This window comes from Balaenoptera acutorostrata, chromosome 4, assembly GCF_949987535.1.
Source record: "Balaenoptera acutorostrata chromosome 4, mBalAcu1.1, whole genome shotgun sequence".
Lineage (NCBI taxonomy): Eukaryota > Metazoa > Chordata > Mammalia > Artiodactyla > Balaenopteridae > Balaenoptera > Balaenoptera acutorostrata.
The window spans coordinates 75,844,318-75,859,602 of record NC_080067.1 but is presented as its reverse complement, the minus strand read 5'-3'; the positions used below and the strand labels follow the sequence as shown (position 1 = coordinate 75,859,602).

Genomic DNA, 15,285 nt, shown 5'->3' with positions numbered 1-15,285 from the left:
TCAGAAATAATTTCTGTCAATTTATTTTATTCCATTAAATATTATAATGTTGTAACTCTGGAAATCAGATTCTTTCCCTTCCCCAGGGCTTGATGTTTTTTGTTTTGCTGCTTTTTAAAGACTGTAGTAGTCCATTTATTTACTGACTTTTCTAAACTATTTTTGCAAAGATTAGATCAGTTGTCATGTGTGGTCACTAAAATCTCTATTGCTTTAGCTTTTGTTCAGCTAGTGTTTTGACAGAGATATCCATGAGTTGAATTCCACGAGTTTAAAAACATGAACAAAGAAATACCTCTCCCAGTCTTTGCAGACTAGTTCTGTGCTGGGGCACTTCAACACTTAACTAAGCTTGTGCTGAGTCTAGCAATTAAACAGGGCTGAAAGCTTAGGGTCTTTTCTGGTCTTTTCTGAGCATACATCTTTGGCAGGCACATGGCTTTCTATATTCCCCAACATGCACAGGTACTTTTGAATACCATAATTTTCCAAATAAATGCTCCTTAACTTTTCTTTCTAGGCTTCAGGTTGTTATTTTATGTCTCAACTGTAATCTTTTGCTCCCCATGACTATGGATAGCTTGTTAGCCTTAACAGTGTTTTTAAGGAGTGTATGCTGCTTTTCCGCCCTGACTAAGTTTTGTGTTAGGCAAAACAGAGATGATCACCTTGCATCAGTTCTCCAGGTAGCTCCCAGACAGGTTAGAACAGACATACACAATAATTTGTGGATAAAGTCTGCTTTTCCCCTTTTGTAACCAGGGACCAAGATCCCCCGCTGGGAATGCAGACAACCATGTTCAAGATTGCCATTGAGCTAAGGAGGGAGGGGGGCAAGGGCAAGTAAAAATGCCACAAAGCTTTCTTCCCATTTTTAAGTTGTCTTTTTCTTAATTCAGCATTTGCTTGGTTGCTGTAAACTTTCGTCTGTTTTTCAGAGTTCTGACAAGGTTGCTTCTGACAGTTTCCTTTTGTTTTTCAATGTTTCTGTGGAGGGATGGGATGTTGGAGTTGCTAATCTGCCATTTGGTTGATGTCACTCCTCATTTTGTTATTAAATATTTGAAAACATTACTTCTTAGTGACTGTATGTTGTTTCATTATAGAGATGTACCATAATTTATTGTAAATGATGCTGTGATGAACATCTTCCTACATCTCTGATTTTTTAGCTTGGGATAAATTTCCAGAAATGGAATAGCTATGTCAAAGGTTATGAACATTTTTCAGTCTCTTCATATTTATTGCCAAATTGCCCTGCAGAAGGTACTTTTGTGTCAATATACATTTCCACAAGGAGTGTATGAGAGTGCTCACTTCATCACTTCCTCATCTATAATTTAATAGTCTTTGCTTATTTAATAGGGGGGAAAAGGGCATCTTGTTGTTGTTCTATGTCTGCTCTTTCAAGAATTCCTCATATGACTTGAGTTTGAATTCATTCATTGTTTTATTCCCTTACTTTGTGATGTATCAATATTTCAATTTGTCAATTTCCTCAGATATATGGGCCCAAGAAGTTACACCATTCTTCTGATGAAGAATACAAAATTTTCCTGCTCTCATATACATATAAAACTTGAATTTATTTTGTAGTGAATTTGAATGGTGCCTATTCCAAGCTGGTGCCTTTCAGACCTGCAGGACGGCTGATTTCCCCACCTCTGCTGCTCTCTGTGATTCTCAACATTCTTCTCAGCCTGGCCATGCACATTGTGGGCTTCATTCTGGTTCAGAGGCAGCCTTGGTATTCCATGGGGATGCACAGGTACGATCACAGCCTTAGATTGTCACATTCTAATTTCTGTCAAACATCATCTGGCCCATATGTTGGGAGGCAAATGGGTCTTCATTCTACTAAAGTTTTGGCTTGCTTAAGGCCCTTGGCAGTTTTCCAGTGATCTCTTCTTTGTAGCACAGTTTGGTGGCATCATTCATTAGCACTTATCTTTGCTCATCTTGAATGATAGTGAACTCTGACCATCTTTTTTATCTAGGGTGACCATGCATTATAGTTTGGCTAGGCAGCCCTATTTTAAGCCTGATATCCCAAAGAAATGATTATATTTTTTCCTTTTACATTCAAATCTGTGCCTGTTGGATGATAAATTGTACAGTCACACTACTTGTAAATGTTCAGAAATCTGAAGCAAATAGAGGGAAGTGTCATGACTTACTCATATCTTTTTCTCTCACATAGTCTTAATACATTATTGATGCCCAACTTATTGAATAAATAACTTGTTGGATCTGTTATCTATCTGTCTATCTATTGATATCTATCTATCATCTATCTATCAATCATCTATCCATCTACCCAAAATATAGATCTATACATGCTGGTTTCTTTCTCCTTACTTTTCAGTATATTCTTTCCCAAAGTGTAGGCAATTATAGAAGCATTGAGGACATGTAGTTGTGTAGATACATATGCTTCATAAGGGATTGTCATCTCACTTCATTAGCTTCTTTGGTTTCCTTTTTAGTATCTGCACAGTGCAAAATGAAACCACCTCAAAGTTAACCATTTCTCCAACTGCTCCAGATAAGATCGGAAGTAATGGTGTCTTCACAAGTTTTGAGAACACTACTATATGGTTCTTGGGAACAATCAACTGTATCATTGTGGCTCTTGTCTTCTCTAAAGGAAAACCATTCAGGCAGCCCACCTACACAAACTGTGAGTAGAACTGTACCATATCAGAGGTGAGAGGTCATCAGAGAGGAGAATAGATACTCCTGGGTCACTCAAGGAGCAATTACAGAGTTGGCACTCATCTAGGGTCTTCTGACTTCCACTCCAGGGCTCTGTAAACACATGCAGCCTTATTTCCTGGTCCTTTGCTACCTCCCTCAAAGCTGCATTAAATACTAGAGTTTCTTAATCCACCTCTTCCCTTCCCTAGAAATTTGTCTCTAGGTATCTTTTCATGGGTTCACTCCAAATTGGGAAGACACGTTTAATTCTCTGCTTGTTAGTACTTGTCAGAATTCATCTCAGAGGAGGTGGGGAGAAGGTCACAGCACTCAGTTGGAAGTGTCTCCTGCCATGAATACAATGGTTGGGATGACACTGTGTGATTGGCAGTTCTGGGAGCGGGTCCAGCCTGGAGGAGCCTGACTATAGAAAAGTTGTTGAGATTCTTGGCCAAAGTACCTCTCACCTCCTTACAGTCCGGGCTGAGGGTGGGGGTGAGTGTTAGGAGAAGTAGGTGACCTGTTTAGCTTTTGGGACATGTATTTGCATAGCATCACTACCCCTCTAATTGGGAAAATTTAGAAGCACAAGTTGAAGAATCAATATCCTCAGAAAAATCTATTCGGAGAAACTTATTTTGCTCTTCTTCTTGGGATGAGGAAACAATCGAATGCTGACCTCCGCATGATCGCAATTCAAACATTTGTTTATTTACAGTCCTCCTTTTTCCCAGAAAAGGATTTGAGGCAGATGATTTTCTTTTTTTACATCTTTATTGGAGTATAATTTCTTTACAATGGTGTGTTAGCTTCTGCTTTATAACAAAGTGAATAAGCTATACACATACATGTGAGGCAGATGATTTGCATTAAAGAGACTCAGATACTTCTATATATCCAAGGCATTTATTGAAAACATTATTTTGTCAGTACTACCCTATATGTATGTCCCATTTTTATTAATTGAAACATATAACATGCATGTGAAATTTTCCACTTACCTCAAGGACATACATAGAAATCGTAGAGGTGAGACCCATTGCATAGAAATGAGTACTTTTCATCTATTTTGCTGAGTTTGGATGTAGAAATCAAGTAAATCTAATCAGTGTTAATCTAGAGTATGTGTATCAATGGATGTGATACTCTGGACTCAGATTTCTCTAAATGATAGCTTGTGTTCTTATTTCCGCAGATATATTTGTCCTTGTGCTGGTCATACAGCTGAGTGTGTGTCTATTCATTCTATTTGCCGATATTCCAGAATTATATAGGCGTCTGGATGTAAGTCTTATCTCTGGGATATGATGATATTTTATAGTTATATAACACCCTGACTTCAAAAAGCAGGCCACAATTGCAATTGACATGGATTCTTTTTTTATTTTTATTTTTTCAAGATGGGACTCTTGTGTGCTCCAAAATTTAAATTTTTATTTATTTATATTTATTTTTGGCTGTGTTGGGTCTTCGTTTCTGTGCGAGGGCTTTCTCTAGTTGCGGCAAGTGGGGGCCACTCTTCATCGCAGTGAGCGGGCCTCTCACTATCGCGGCCTCTCTTGTTGCGGAGCACAGGCTCCAGACGCGCAGGCTCAGTAGTTGTGGCTCACGGGCCCAGTTGCTCCGCGGCATGTAGGATCTTCCCAGACCAGGGCTCGAACCCGTGTCCCCTGCATTGGCAGGCAGATTCTCAACCGCTGTGCCACCAGGGAAGCCCCCGACGTGGATTCTTGACACCTATTATTCTTTTGAGATGGTAGGGTTAAAACGAATGCTGAATTTATTCATATTTTTTATTTAAGCTGGTCGGGAAATAAAATTCTGTCTAGCCTTGATTTCAAGTATTTCAAAAACATTGAACATTTTTCCTTTAAAAGATCCCTGTAAGATTGGAAATTCTATTTATACATTTTCTCTTTCAAATGTGAGAGAATTTTCTCTTAAATGGTTTTGCTTTGAAGCTGTTTAAAACAGTTTTGCTTATAACACGTTTGGGGTTAATTCTCAAATCTGTATTTACATCTTTTTTTAAAAATCTTTAAAAACCTGTTTTTCTGTATTACATACTTAATGTCTGCAAAACTTAGGTTCAAAGATCCATATCTTACCTCAAGTACTCTCTTACAGTTTTGTAATTTTGAGACAACTGTGAAACTCTAGAAGAGACAGAAATTTTACGTATTCAAGCAAGAGAAAATGTATATTTTGATTCCTCTAATCTATTCTTCTTTTGAATTAGAAGTTAATCATTAATAAACGTCCTTTAGGCCAATAAATAGGATACAGAAGAGATGATAAAAGGAACTGAGCTTTTAGTTCTTTGTAAAATTGCCTGTCTGCTTCTCCATCTCAAAGATAAGTTTCATGAGGGCCAAGATCCTATCTTATTCATTCTTGTATTACCAGTGCCTGGCATAGCGAACGGCACATAATGGCAATGACTGACTGACTGATCATTGTAGATCAGGTTCCTAAATGTAGACAAGCATTTGGAATACATAGTGCATTCCAAACCAGCAACACCTTCACAAACCCATGGTGAGATTTGACATATAAACTAATATCTACATTCAGTTTTTCATTTTTATAATTGTATTACCGTGGTCAACAGTATAATTGTATTCATGAGTTAGATTAGGTACTCATGGAGATAAACAGTCTTTGCCCACTAGTCTTCTAAATGAGTTAAAATTCCTTAATCCTGCAGAAGTTAAGGTTAAAACATGTTGGATTTAGTTACACTCTTTAGTTAGTGAAGACTGTTTCAGAGGGGCTGGGACCTCTTGTAACAAAATAAGGAACGTATTTGGTTTGGAGGGAACCTGTGCAGAGTCATTGCCAGCATGACTTCAAAAGATTCTGCAAAGGATTATTGCTCACCTTAAAAATAATTATTTTTCTTATTACATAAAATGATGGGTGCATTTTAGAAAATGTAACTATGCAGGTAAGGAAAATTGTAACATTATTGACTATAGCCTTCCATCTTTGAAAATTCATATATTATAAATGTGTGTTTGATTTATGAAGTTTATTTTATTTTAAATGGAATCATGCTGCTTTGCAACCTAATTATTGCTCATTTTTTTAAAATTCATATATTTTTTTAAATAGAGAAAACATTCCCATGGTTTAAAATTCAGAAGTTTGGAGAAGTTATGTGGTGAAAACCTCCCTCCCATCCTTGTTCCCCGAATACCAGTTCCTCTCTCTGGAGACAACTGATAACATCAGTTTATTTTACATACTTTCAGATATGTATTATACATGTGTCCATATACATTTCTTATATGTATTTTCTACCACGTTTACACAAATAGTAGCAAACTGTTACATTTGTCCAAGTCTTCTGAGATGGAGATATCCAGGTGAGGTGAGATGTGTAAGAAAGTTATTGGAAGAATTACCTATGAAGGAAAAAAAAAAAAAAGATTAGGAAGCCAGTGGAGGTGGGGAGGATGCCACACTATGATGTGGGTCTGACCCCTGCGAAGGACAGAGGGAAGGAACACGAGCTGGATGAGTTGAGTTTCAGACTGCAGCGCGATTCCAAGAAAGTCAAGCCAAAGCTGCCCATCAGAGGTGTCTAGTGTGTCACAAGAATGAGTGTGGTTAGAAGCCCTGCATGTACACTGTGAACAGCATGAAGTTTTTGCAGCATAATTAGTCTTCGGACTGACTGTGCTTTTTCATCTCCCACTAGCTGCTCTGCACTCCTGTCCTGTGGAGGGTCTACATTGTCATTATGCTCGGCTCCAATTTCATTGTGTCCCTTGTCGTGGAGGTAAGTGGCCTCAGGTTGCTGATTGCTAGTTGGGGCGGCGGAGGCATTCTCTGGGAGTCTGAAAAAGGAACAGCTTTAGCTGACAAGGCTCAACAGTGCAAGGGTCTCGCTTCCTTGGCAACATGAGCAATGATGCTCCCCTCTGATGAATTCCAAACAAGGCATTCGTTTGCCTATCTGTAAAGTGGGGCTGGGGAGGATGGGAGAAGTTCCTATCCATTTCTAAAATTCACAAATAGAGACCCAACTCAATTCATTCAAATTTCTTCAAAAGAAACTGATATATGAGTCACATACTATAAGATTCACCTTTTTAAAGTGTACGATTCATTGGCTTTTAATACGTTCACTGAGTTGTGCAACCTCCAACACTGTCTAATTCCAGAACATTCTCATTGCCCTGAAAGAAATCCCACACCCATTAGCAGTCACTCCTTATTTCCCCTTCTTCCTCCTTCACCCCCTGGCAACTACTAAACTACTTTCTGTCTCTATGGATTTGCCTATTCTGGGCATTTCATATAAAGGGGATCATACAGTATGTGGCCTTTTGTGTCTGGCTTCTTTCACTGAACAACTTCTATCATTTTTACTTTACAGATGGGAAATGAGATTCAGAGTGAGCTTTTCCCAGCTTTTATTCTTTATGCTGCATTTCCCCAGGAAAATGAGCTTGTGCTCCCACTTTGCCTTGCTACGCGCTTTACTCTCTCCTCCTTCAAGGCTGTTAGACACAATCCCCATTTCTTAAAGCCCACTCTTGGGGAGGGGGCGCCCCAGAAAAGGCATCCATTCTGTAGGAGGGATGAGCTTTAAGACTCCATCTGTCCCCATTCCTGCTCTCACTTACAAACCCAGACTGGTTCCAGTGAGGGGGGATTCGTGGTGGGCTGGCGCACCTGGGGCCTGACGGCCTTGCAGTATTTTGTATGCAGGAGCTCCAGAGCCTTCCTTACTAAGCAGGGTAAAGGCTGCGCAGGAGCTGGTGGCGGAACAGGACATAGAATTAGGATAAGGAGCATCGATCTCTTTGTTAAACCAGGACTTCTCAAACTTGAGTGGGCATCAGAATTCCCTGGAGGGCTTGTTAAAACACAGATTGTCCAGCACTGCCCCAGCATTTCTGATTTGGTAGGTCTGAAGTAGATACAAGCTTTTGTTTCTAATAAGTTGCCAGGTAATTCTGATGCAGCTGACTCAGGAATCACACTGAGGAGTCCTGTGCTAAACAATATGGTCCCCAAAGCCACCGAATTAATAAAAGAGCATTGCCATGAGAGTCCTCGTATGGAGTTGCAGAAAGATGGTCCTTGTCCTTTAAGGGATAATCTTATGTATATATCTTATTCCTGTCCATGATCATGTAATTTCTTCTGTCTAGTACATCTTTCCCCATTTCTGCCTATTGACATACCATTCCATCCTCTGTGGCACAGCTAGAGTATTAGCCTGTTCATGAGTTTTTCCTGATGCCTGGATCAGTTAGGCAAGTAACAAAGCTCAGCAAACAGTGCAAACAACAAAGATATTTATTGACTCACTTAACAAGAAGATTGGAAGCCAGTGGCTTCAGATCTAGTTTAGTGTCTCTGTGGCATCATTGGGGCGCTGCATTCTTCCACCTTTTTGTCTCACCATCCTTAGATGTTGGCCTTCATGTTTGTGCTTGTTGCTCATGGGGCCCAGCCAGCTCCCATGTAGCTGGCCTTATGTCTGTTTTCAGTGCAGGAAAAAAATGGAAGAAGAGGTACCAGCAAGCTTTTTTTTCCCACAAGTATGAACCTTTTATCAGGAAGCAAAAAATTTCCTGCAGCCCACCAGAAGGCTTCCTCTTATGCCTCATTGCTTAGAACTCTGTCTCATAGTCAGCTTTAGTAGAAAAGGACTCTGGGAAAGTGGATCTATGCCAAAAAGTTAGACAAATTGGCTTAAACTAGTTATGATTTTTTGTTAAGGTGGGCAGAGAAGAGCCAGGAGGAATGGGTTGTAGGGTAATCAAGCAACAAAGTCTGCCATAATCCCCCAGCAGGAAGCCGTTCTCCTTCAGTATATTTACAGCTAAGAATATAGCTGCAGAGTAGTCTACCTGGGTTTGAATCCTGGTTCCACCCTTTCTTGTTGTCTGACTTTGGTCAAGTTCACTACACTTCTCTGTGTCTCTGTTTCCTCATCTGCAAAATGATGATAATAATGGTACCTTATCTCATAGGGTTACTGTGAGCATGAAATGTAAACAGTGAAAAGCACATAGTAAGCGCTTAGTAAATATAAGCTCTTATTATTATGTTATCTCTTGTGGTACTTACCATTCCTTACTTTGTGTCTAGCAATCATTTATTCATTCACTCTTTCCACAAGCATTTGTTGAACCCGTGCCATGTACTAGGGCATGATGTGAAAAGGGTAATAATAGCAGAGGGGTAGAGCTCACAATCTACAGGGAGAAAGAAGACAAGCGTTATAGTTATCTGGGTATAAATTTCTTTTTTTGCTTGCCATTAAACTATGGCAAGAAGTCATCTTACTAGCTATAACAACTGCTTTATTCTATTAGGAGCTGGGTAAAGGTTTATTCAATTCTTAAATGTAAGAAGTGAGCCTGCCCACCCCCAGCAGATGGAGATGGTAATTTGATACTCACGAAACAAGTTTGAGTGAGACCTTATCCTTACGTGCTGGGTCTCATGATCTAACCTCCTGCTAACAAGCAGAGGAGCTAATGTGGATAGCTTTAACACCCTCCCTTTTATTACTTATGCATTGTGTGAATGCGTGTGTGTGTATATATGTATGTGTGTATATATATATATATGAATTATTTGAATGTCTGTCAGAAGAGCTCATGTGATGAAGTTTTGTTTTTTTCTTTAAGAAATGGTATATCATCAAGGCTTTCCTTTTGTTTCTCATTCTACATCTAATTTACAATGTACAGTGACAGGACGGGTTATTTCTCAGTGCTTTCTTTGACTCCCTTTTCAGAGCAGCAAAGTAATACAGGTCATCACATTTGTAGAACTGTAACAAAGCTCAAGATACTGTGTAGAGCACTAATGTCTTGTGCCTGTGTGTGTGTGTGTGTGTGTTCATTTGTTTTGTCTGAAGCCTGCTAAGATTTCCTGGACATAAGTTAGATTTTAAAACCTTTAATTGAATACCTATGATCCTGCCATATCTCAGCTCTAAGGAGAACTACTGTTCTCTTGTTAATTAAGGAGGACAGAAAACCTTGCTCTGGGAAAGTAAAGGAACAGGTTTGGCTAGGTGATCCCTGAGGTTTGCAAGATGCTGATAAGATGGCTGTGTGAGTGTTTAACAGCCTGTCGGCAGATGATCAGCTTTTAGAGGATATTAAGACTAGCTGTTCTCTATGATTTCCATGGGCAGTGGACTCAAATGGCAAAGATGGGTGGATTTTAGGAAACCACTATCTCTAGCAAAGTTCCTTGTAGAATCCTACAGAATTAACTCTTTCAGTTTCGCAAAGGTACCACTGACAGACACCAAAACCAGTTCTAATTCTATGGGACAGCTTGGGTCCTCATATTTTCCTCTTTGTTTCTTTCATGATAACTTATAAGATGGTCAATCTCTGTGACCACATATGATGAAAAAAATGAATTTAACATAACCCCTCGTGTGCTATGTATTATAAGTTATAACTTGGGCTCTATTCAAGGCTCAGTCTAACTCATGAAGTAAAATGCCAGTCCAAAATGTTTTCAAAGGACATACCTTTGGTCATCTTAAAAAACGCATTGCAATGAACTATTTGTAGGTGAAGTTTGGAGGTTTATGTGAATAAGGCTGCAATGCACAGCCATTTGTTAAATGAATAGTTCAGAAGAATGGTAAAGGGAAGTAGCTATGCCATGCCATGCTCTGCATTGTAAGGGGAGTTATATAATCCTAATGACAAATATAAGAGGAAGGAATTATTATTTCTAATCACTGAGGCTCAGATGGGGTAATTAACTTGCCCATAGTAGGTGTCAGAGCTGGGATTCAAATCCAGATCTGTCCAGCTCCGAAACTGTGGCCCACATCCCAAATTTTACCTGTGTTCATGACTACACAGTGAAGTGCCAGGGTACACCCAAGTCACATCGTAAGCATGGCATAGCTTTCTATAAGGTCAATACCATTTGGTAGTAGATAATTTTAAGTGTCATTTATATTAAATCACATACGGATGTGATATGGAGTGAACTGCAGAATTTGGATGCTTTTACATTTAATTTACATATGAAATCCTTGAGGCAGACTACTTCAAGCTATGTTTCTGGATTCTTGAGACTATGTTTCTCTCTCTTCTTCCAGAAGAGTTTCTTTTTTTTTTTTTTTTTTTGTTTTTTTACACACACACCACACACAGCTTTTATTTGCATATTATGAAGACAGTCAACTGTTAACACTGAATCTTAGGCAAATTGGGTAAGTGTATAACAGACAAGAGCAGTTCTTCAGAAACAGGTCCATCTCAGGGAATGGGTATGATTTTACTTCTCCAGAACTTCTTCTTCCAAACTAAGTGTGTAATAATAATGTAGTCAGCAACTAGCCAGAGATGGGACACAGCTTTTTCACTGCCACTTGCAAATATTTATGTCATTATCCCATCACTGCCCTCTTCTTAGAGTATCTTCTACTCAAATCCCCCAGGCCAAAGTCTATACCCTAGCATTTCCAGGTTCCTCTTCGCAGCTTCTCAAATTCCATGAGTTAACTAAGTGACTTTATTTTTTTTTTATTTTTTTATTTTTTCATTTGTGTATTTATTTATTATTTTAAAGGAGACTTTACATTTTAGGCTGGCTTTCGATTTACAGAAAAGTTGGAAAGATAATACAGAGAGTTCCTGCGCAGCCCACACCCAGTTTCCCCTAATCCTGATACGTGTCTGTGAAACCCTTTTTTCACTCCTGACTTGCCCCCTTGTTTGAAATAGCAGTCCCAGCTGACAAGGGCGGCTCCTTCCAGCAAAATGCTAGCTGTCTATTCCAAGTCAGATAAGAGTTAGATGAAAGGACCAGGTAGATGCAGGGCAGGCAAATGCCCAGGCCCACACCTCAGCCATCGGGCAGCCCCTTCTCACCTCGCTTCCTTTAGTTCTCCTACCCTCAGAAGAGTTTCTTAAGTGGAAAAGTTTGAGAAGCCATGACCTATCACATGAAATCACCTTGGATTTGTCAGAGGCTCAAGTTCTTTGTCAAGCTGGATTGAAGCAGTCAATGCAGTAGTGCCTTATGAGGATCTATGGAAGGCTGTATTCTGGAAACGCTTAACCTCTGATTGTAAACAGTAACTCTTTTATTTTGCAGGAGGCCATCATTGAAAATAGAGCCCTGTGGATGATAATCAAAAGATGTTTTGGCTATCAGTCAAAAAGCCAGTATCGGATATGGCAGAGGGCCTTGGCAAATGACCCCAGTTGGCCCCCCATAAACCAGACCTCCTACTCTGACATGCCGGCGTGTGGCAGGGGAGTGTCTTACAGCAACCCGGTGTTTGAGAGCAACGAGGAACAACTTTGAAGGCATTGTGATATCCAAGTTTATATAACATAGTAACAATGACAAAAGGGACCAGTTTCAGTGATTTGTTTTTAAGCAGTGAGACTCTTACAATATCAGCTAGAGTTTTTGGAATCAAAAACCTGTCCAATCATGGTGACAAATTAAAGTCTTTTTGATAAAATACTTTCTACAGAACAGAACACTGCCCTAGGAGAGTGTTTTTCTCTTGGCTTCTGAAAGTATTAGAGGTATTGAGTGATTCAAGAATGGTCCAGGAATGGCAATGGGCCAAGAGATTGGGAGGCTAAAGGAGAAGGAGAGTACGTAATCTTTCTTCTTAGATAATAAATTTTTTAAATGAGTTGAGGGAAAGTAGCATAGAATTGTAAACATGTTAAAGATCATTTTTGAATTCTTATTTCATTGATGGAAAAACAAATGCATGAGAACCATCACACCACTCCTCACTGTCTGGTTTCCTTTCCTTTATGGTACTTTTCAGAGTTGAGATGTTTCCTTCCATTTCCGGCCTTCCCCTAAGTATTAGTCAGGATAGGCTTAGCCGATGCTGCAATAACAAACAACTCCAGTATCTCAGTGTCTTAACACTCAAGAGCTTCTGTCTTGATCCAGGTGGCTCTTTAGAATAGCCCTCCTCGGAGTGGTGACTGCTCCAATCTGATGGCTCCACCGACTCAACACAAGGACTCCATGTATATTGCGATGGGGAAGGAGGATGGAGGCTCTTCACTGTGTCAAAGTGGTACACATCTCTCCCATCACTCACACCACATTAACCAGGGATTTGGCAAAGAAACTGGGGAGTACAGTCTCCTGTATTTAGGGCTGGCTTCATGGGCATACGATCTGGCAGTCTCATAGGGTCTCATGCTCAGAAAGGTCCCATTGTTAGTTTAATACTCTGCTATTGCCATCTTGAAAATCCTTATTTTTAACAAGGGTCCCCCAAATTACATAGTTGGTCTGGCTTATATTCCTGGAAAAGAAAGGAAAGTAGCACAAATCAAAGAGCACTAGAACTGTCCACTAAACTCTGGCTCCTGACGCTGTGAATGTCTATGTTTCAGGAACCCTGCATCTCGTGTGCCCGATTCCAGGAACCACATCCCGTGTGCCCAATTCCAGGAATTTTTACTCCTCTGCTCTATTATTTTTGAGAAAAGTTAGTCTTGTGCTACCACGTTATATGTTATCATTAACGTAAGTCCTCATACAACGTATGCATTTCTTAAGCTTGAGGCTTTAGATTTCAGAAAACAAAAATTTCCCTTATTTTATCATTAGTACAATTTGGTTATATTGAGCTCAGCAGACAACACTGAATTCTAGGAAAACATCCACAAATAGTATTTTAAAGCAAAAGCAACATTTTCATGGCAAACATCAAATCCTAAATGAATGTTCCGGGCAGGGAGTGAGTCTCTGGCTGGTTGGCTACTTCCCAAGAGCATCTGCAAGCATTCCCTTACCTGGCTGAACTCCTGAGCGTGGTTCTGGAGCATGGTGCAGATAATTCTGGAACATGGTGTTTCTCAGCCACAAAGTTACCTTGTCGTTTCTGGTTTTCAAATAGGGTGTGAAGAATCATTAGAGCAGGCTGCAGGATCTTTGTCTTCCTCAGTACAGAAAGAAATGTTTCCTTTGACAAAGTCAGCCTTGGCAGTGATACGGAAGCTCTGAATGTCTTTTTCTAAAACTGATAGTTGTTCTCATGTTTCTAAAGTTGTGGGCAGGGGCAAGCTGGAGATAGTCTGCAGCCTAGTGACGAGCAAGCGTGGGGTGCACCGTTCATACTTTGAAAAGCCTCTCACCAAGTGCTATCACCTCCACTAGCCGTCTGAATTACATAATCCTCCTGGGACTCAGACAGGGAAGGGCTTACCATCCGCATTTTACAGATGAGAAAGCTGAGATTCAGGGTGAGGAGAGCACACCCAGACCTTGGACACAAATCTTCAGCGAACCTGCTGTTACCTCCAAATACCTCCTAATTACTAAGCTCCAACAGGGCAGGGGTGCATGGTGTGATCTCACAGTCAAACAAAGAGTGAATTTCTTCTTTGCCAGGTGCAAGGAGGCAAGCGTTTGCTAATACCAGGGCCTTCTGTTCAAACGAATGCCAGGCATCCTGCCAGCCATGGGCTAGAGGTGTGTTAAAAACAAAACAAAACCCCAAACCACAGGTGTCTGTTTGTTTTTCTGCAATTCTGAGCTGCTTTTGTCTTGATCGGAAGTGATTCCATCCTCAGCAATTCACACACAGCTGGCAGGGAACAGGGACAGAGGACTCTGGTTCCTCACCGCCAAACAGCCGTAAAACCTTGGCCAAAAGGGACTCATTCTAAAGATGGTTCTTGAGACGAACTACATCTCAGAGGCAGTGAGTGAAAGACCAGGAAGTGCTTAGCCTGGAAAAATGGGGATTCAGGGGACGCCAGAATGGTATTCAAACACTTGAAGGAGTTACCGTGAGAGAGGAAGCTCTGACCTGGATCCGGTGCACCACCAGTGGGTGAAGAGCACGATGGGAGTGGCTTCAGGCTGACACGAAGACCACTACCCTAACAGTCAGCACTGCCAGAGGGGGAAGCTGGTGACCTCTGTGTGCACTCCGTGACATTGGTGGTTGCAGCAGATACTCAAAGACCAATAAGCAAGGGAAGTCAAGTATCAGATGAAGCTCAATTACCTGCAGGATTCCTTTCAGGCTTGATACACCCAGTGTCTCAGTCTCACGCTGTGATGCGAACCTTTTATGACTGCTGCCCACACAGATATCAGACTGACCCTGTGGGGGGCTAGGCTGGGGAGGTCCCATGATGAAGATGCACAGGCTGATGGCTCTGTACCTTGGAAGGTGGCTTCTGATGGAACAGGAACCTAGACAAAAGTTGCACAGAGCAGGGCCCTGACTGCCAAATTGACAGCTGGGGGATACTCCTGATGTGAGCATTTTCTCAGAAAGAGGTGTTGTTTGAAAATTTTGAGAAAAAGAACACGGGACAGTGCCCCAAACCCAAGGGCAGTGCTACCTGTGCCCGATATGCTTTCCTGACCTGGACTTGGAGGAGAAAAGGACATAGTCACCTGGTCCAAGCCATTTGGGAGGGTCCCCTGTATGTTTACTCCAAGGTATACGGCTCTTACCCAGAGAGAAGAACCCTGACTCCAGGCTCGCCTTGCTAACTATGGAATGATGGAAGTAGAGAATGGAAGTATGGCTGTGCCATGTGCGTCCTATGTGCTCACAGAAGTGTGCGTTACACA

The 15,285-nt window shown here is 40.8% G+C and overlaps 1 protein-coding gene across 6 annotated transcripts in view; it reads left to right on the top strand.

Moving 5' to 3' along the window:
* ATP13A4 (ATPase 13A4) overlaps window positions 1-13,109 on the top strand; it is a 141,941-nt gene extending 128,832 nt beyond the window's left edge. For 4 of the 6 annotated variants that reach the window (XM_007195178.2, XM_007195179.2, XM_057546048.1 and 1 more), the window contains exons 26-30: window positions 1,597-1,768; window positions 2,487-2,680; window positions 3,893-3,981; window positions 6,401-6,481; window positions 11,803-13,109. In XM_007195178.2, the coding sequence (XP_007195240.2) occupies window positions 1,597-1,768; window positions 2,487-2,680; window positions 3,893-3,981; window positions 6,401-6,481; window positions 11,803-12,015 (749 nt within the window). In that variant the 3' untranslated portion in view covers window positions 12,016-13,109. Of the gene's footprint in view, window positions 1-1,596; window positions 1,769-2,486; window positions 2,681-3,892; window positions 3,982-6,400; window positions 6,482-11,605 lie in introns of those variants that run through there. The other 2 variants (XM_057546049.1, XM_007195181.3) reach the window with 2 other exon arrangements.
* The last annotated feature ends 2,176 nt before the right edge of the window (window positions 13,110-15,285 follow it).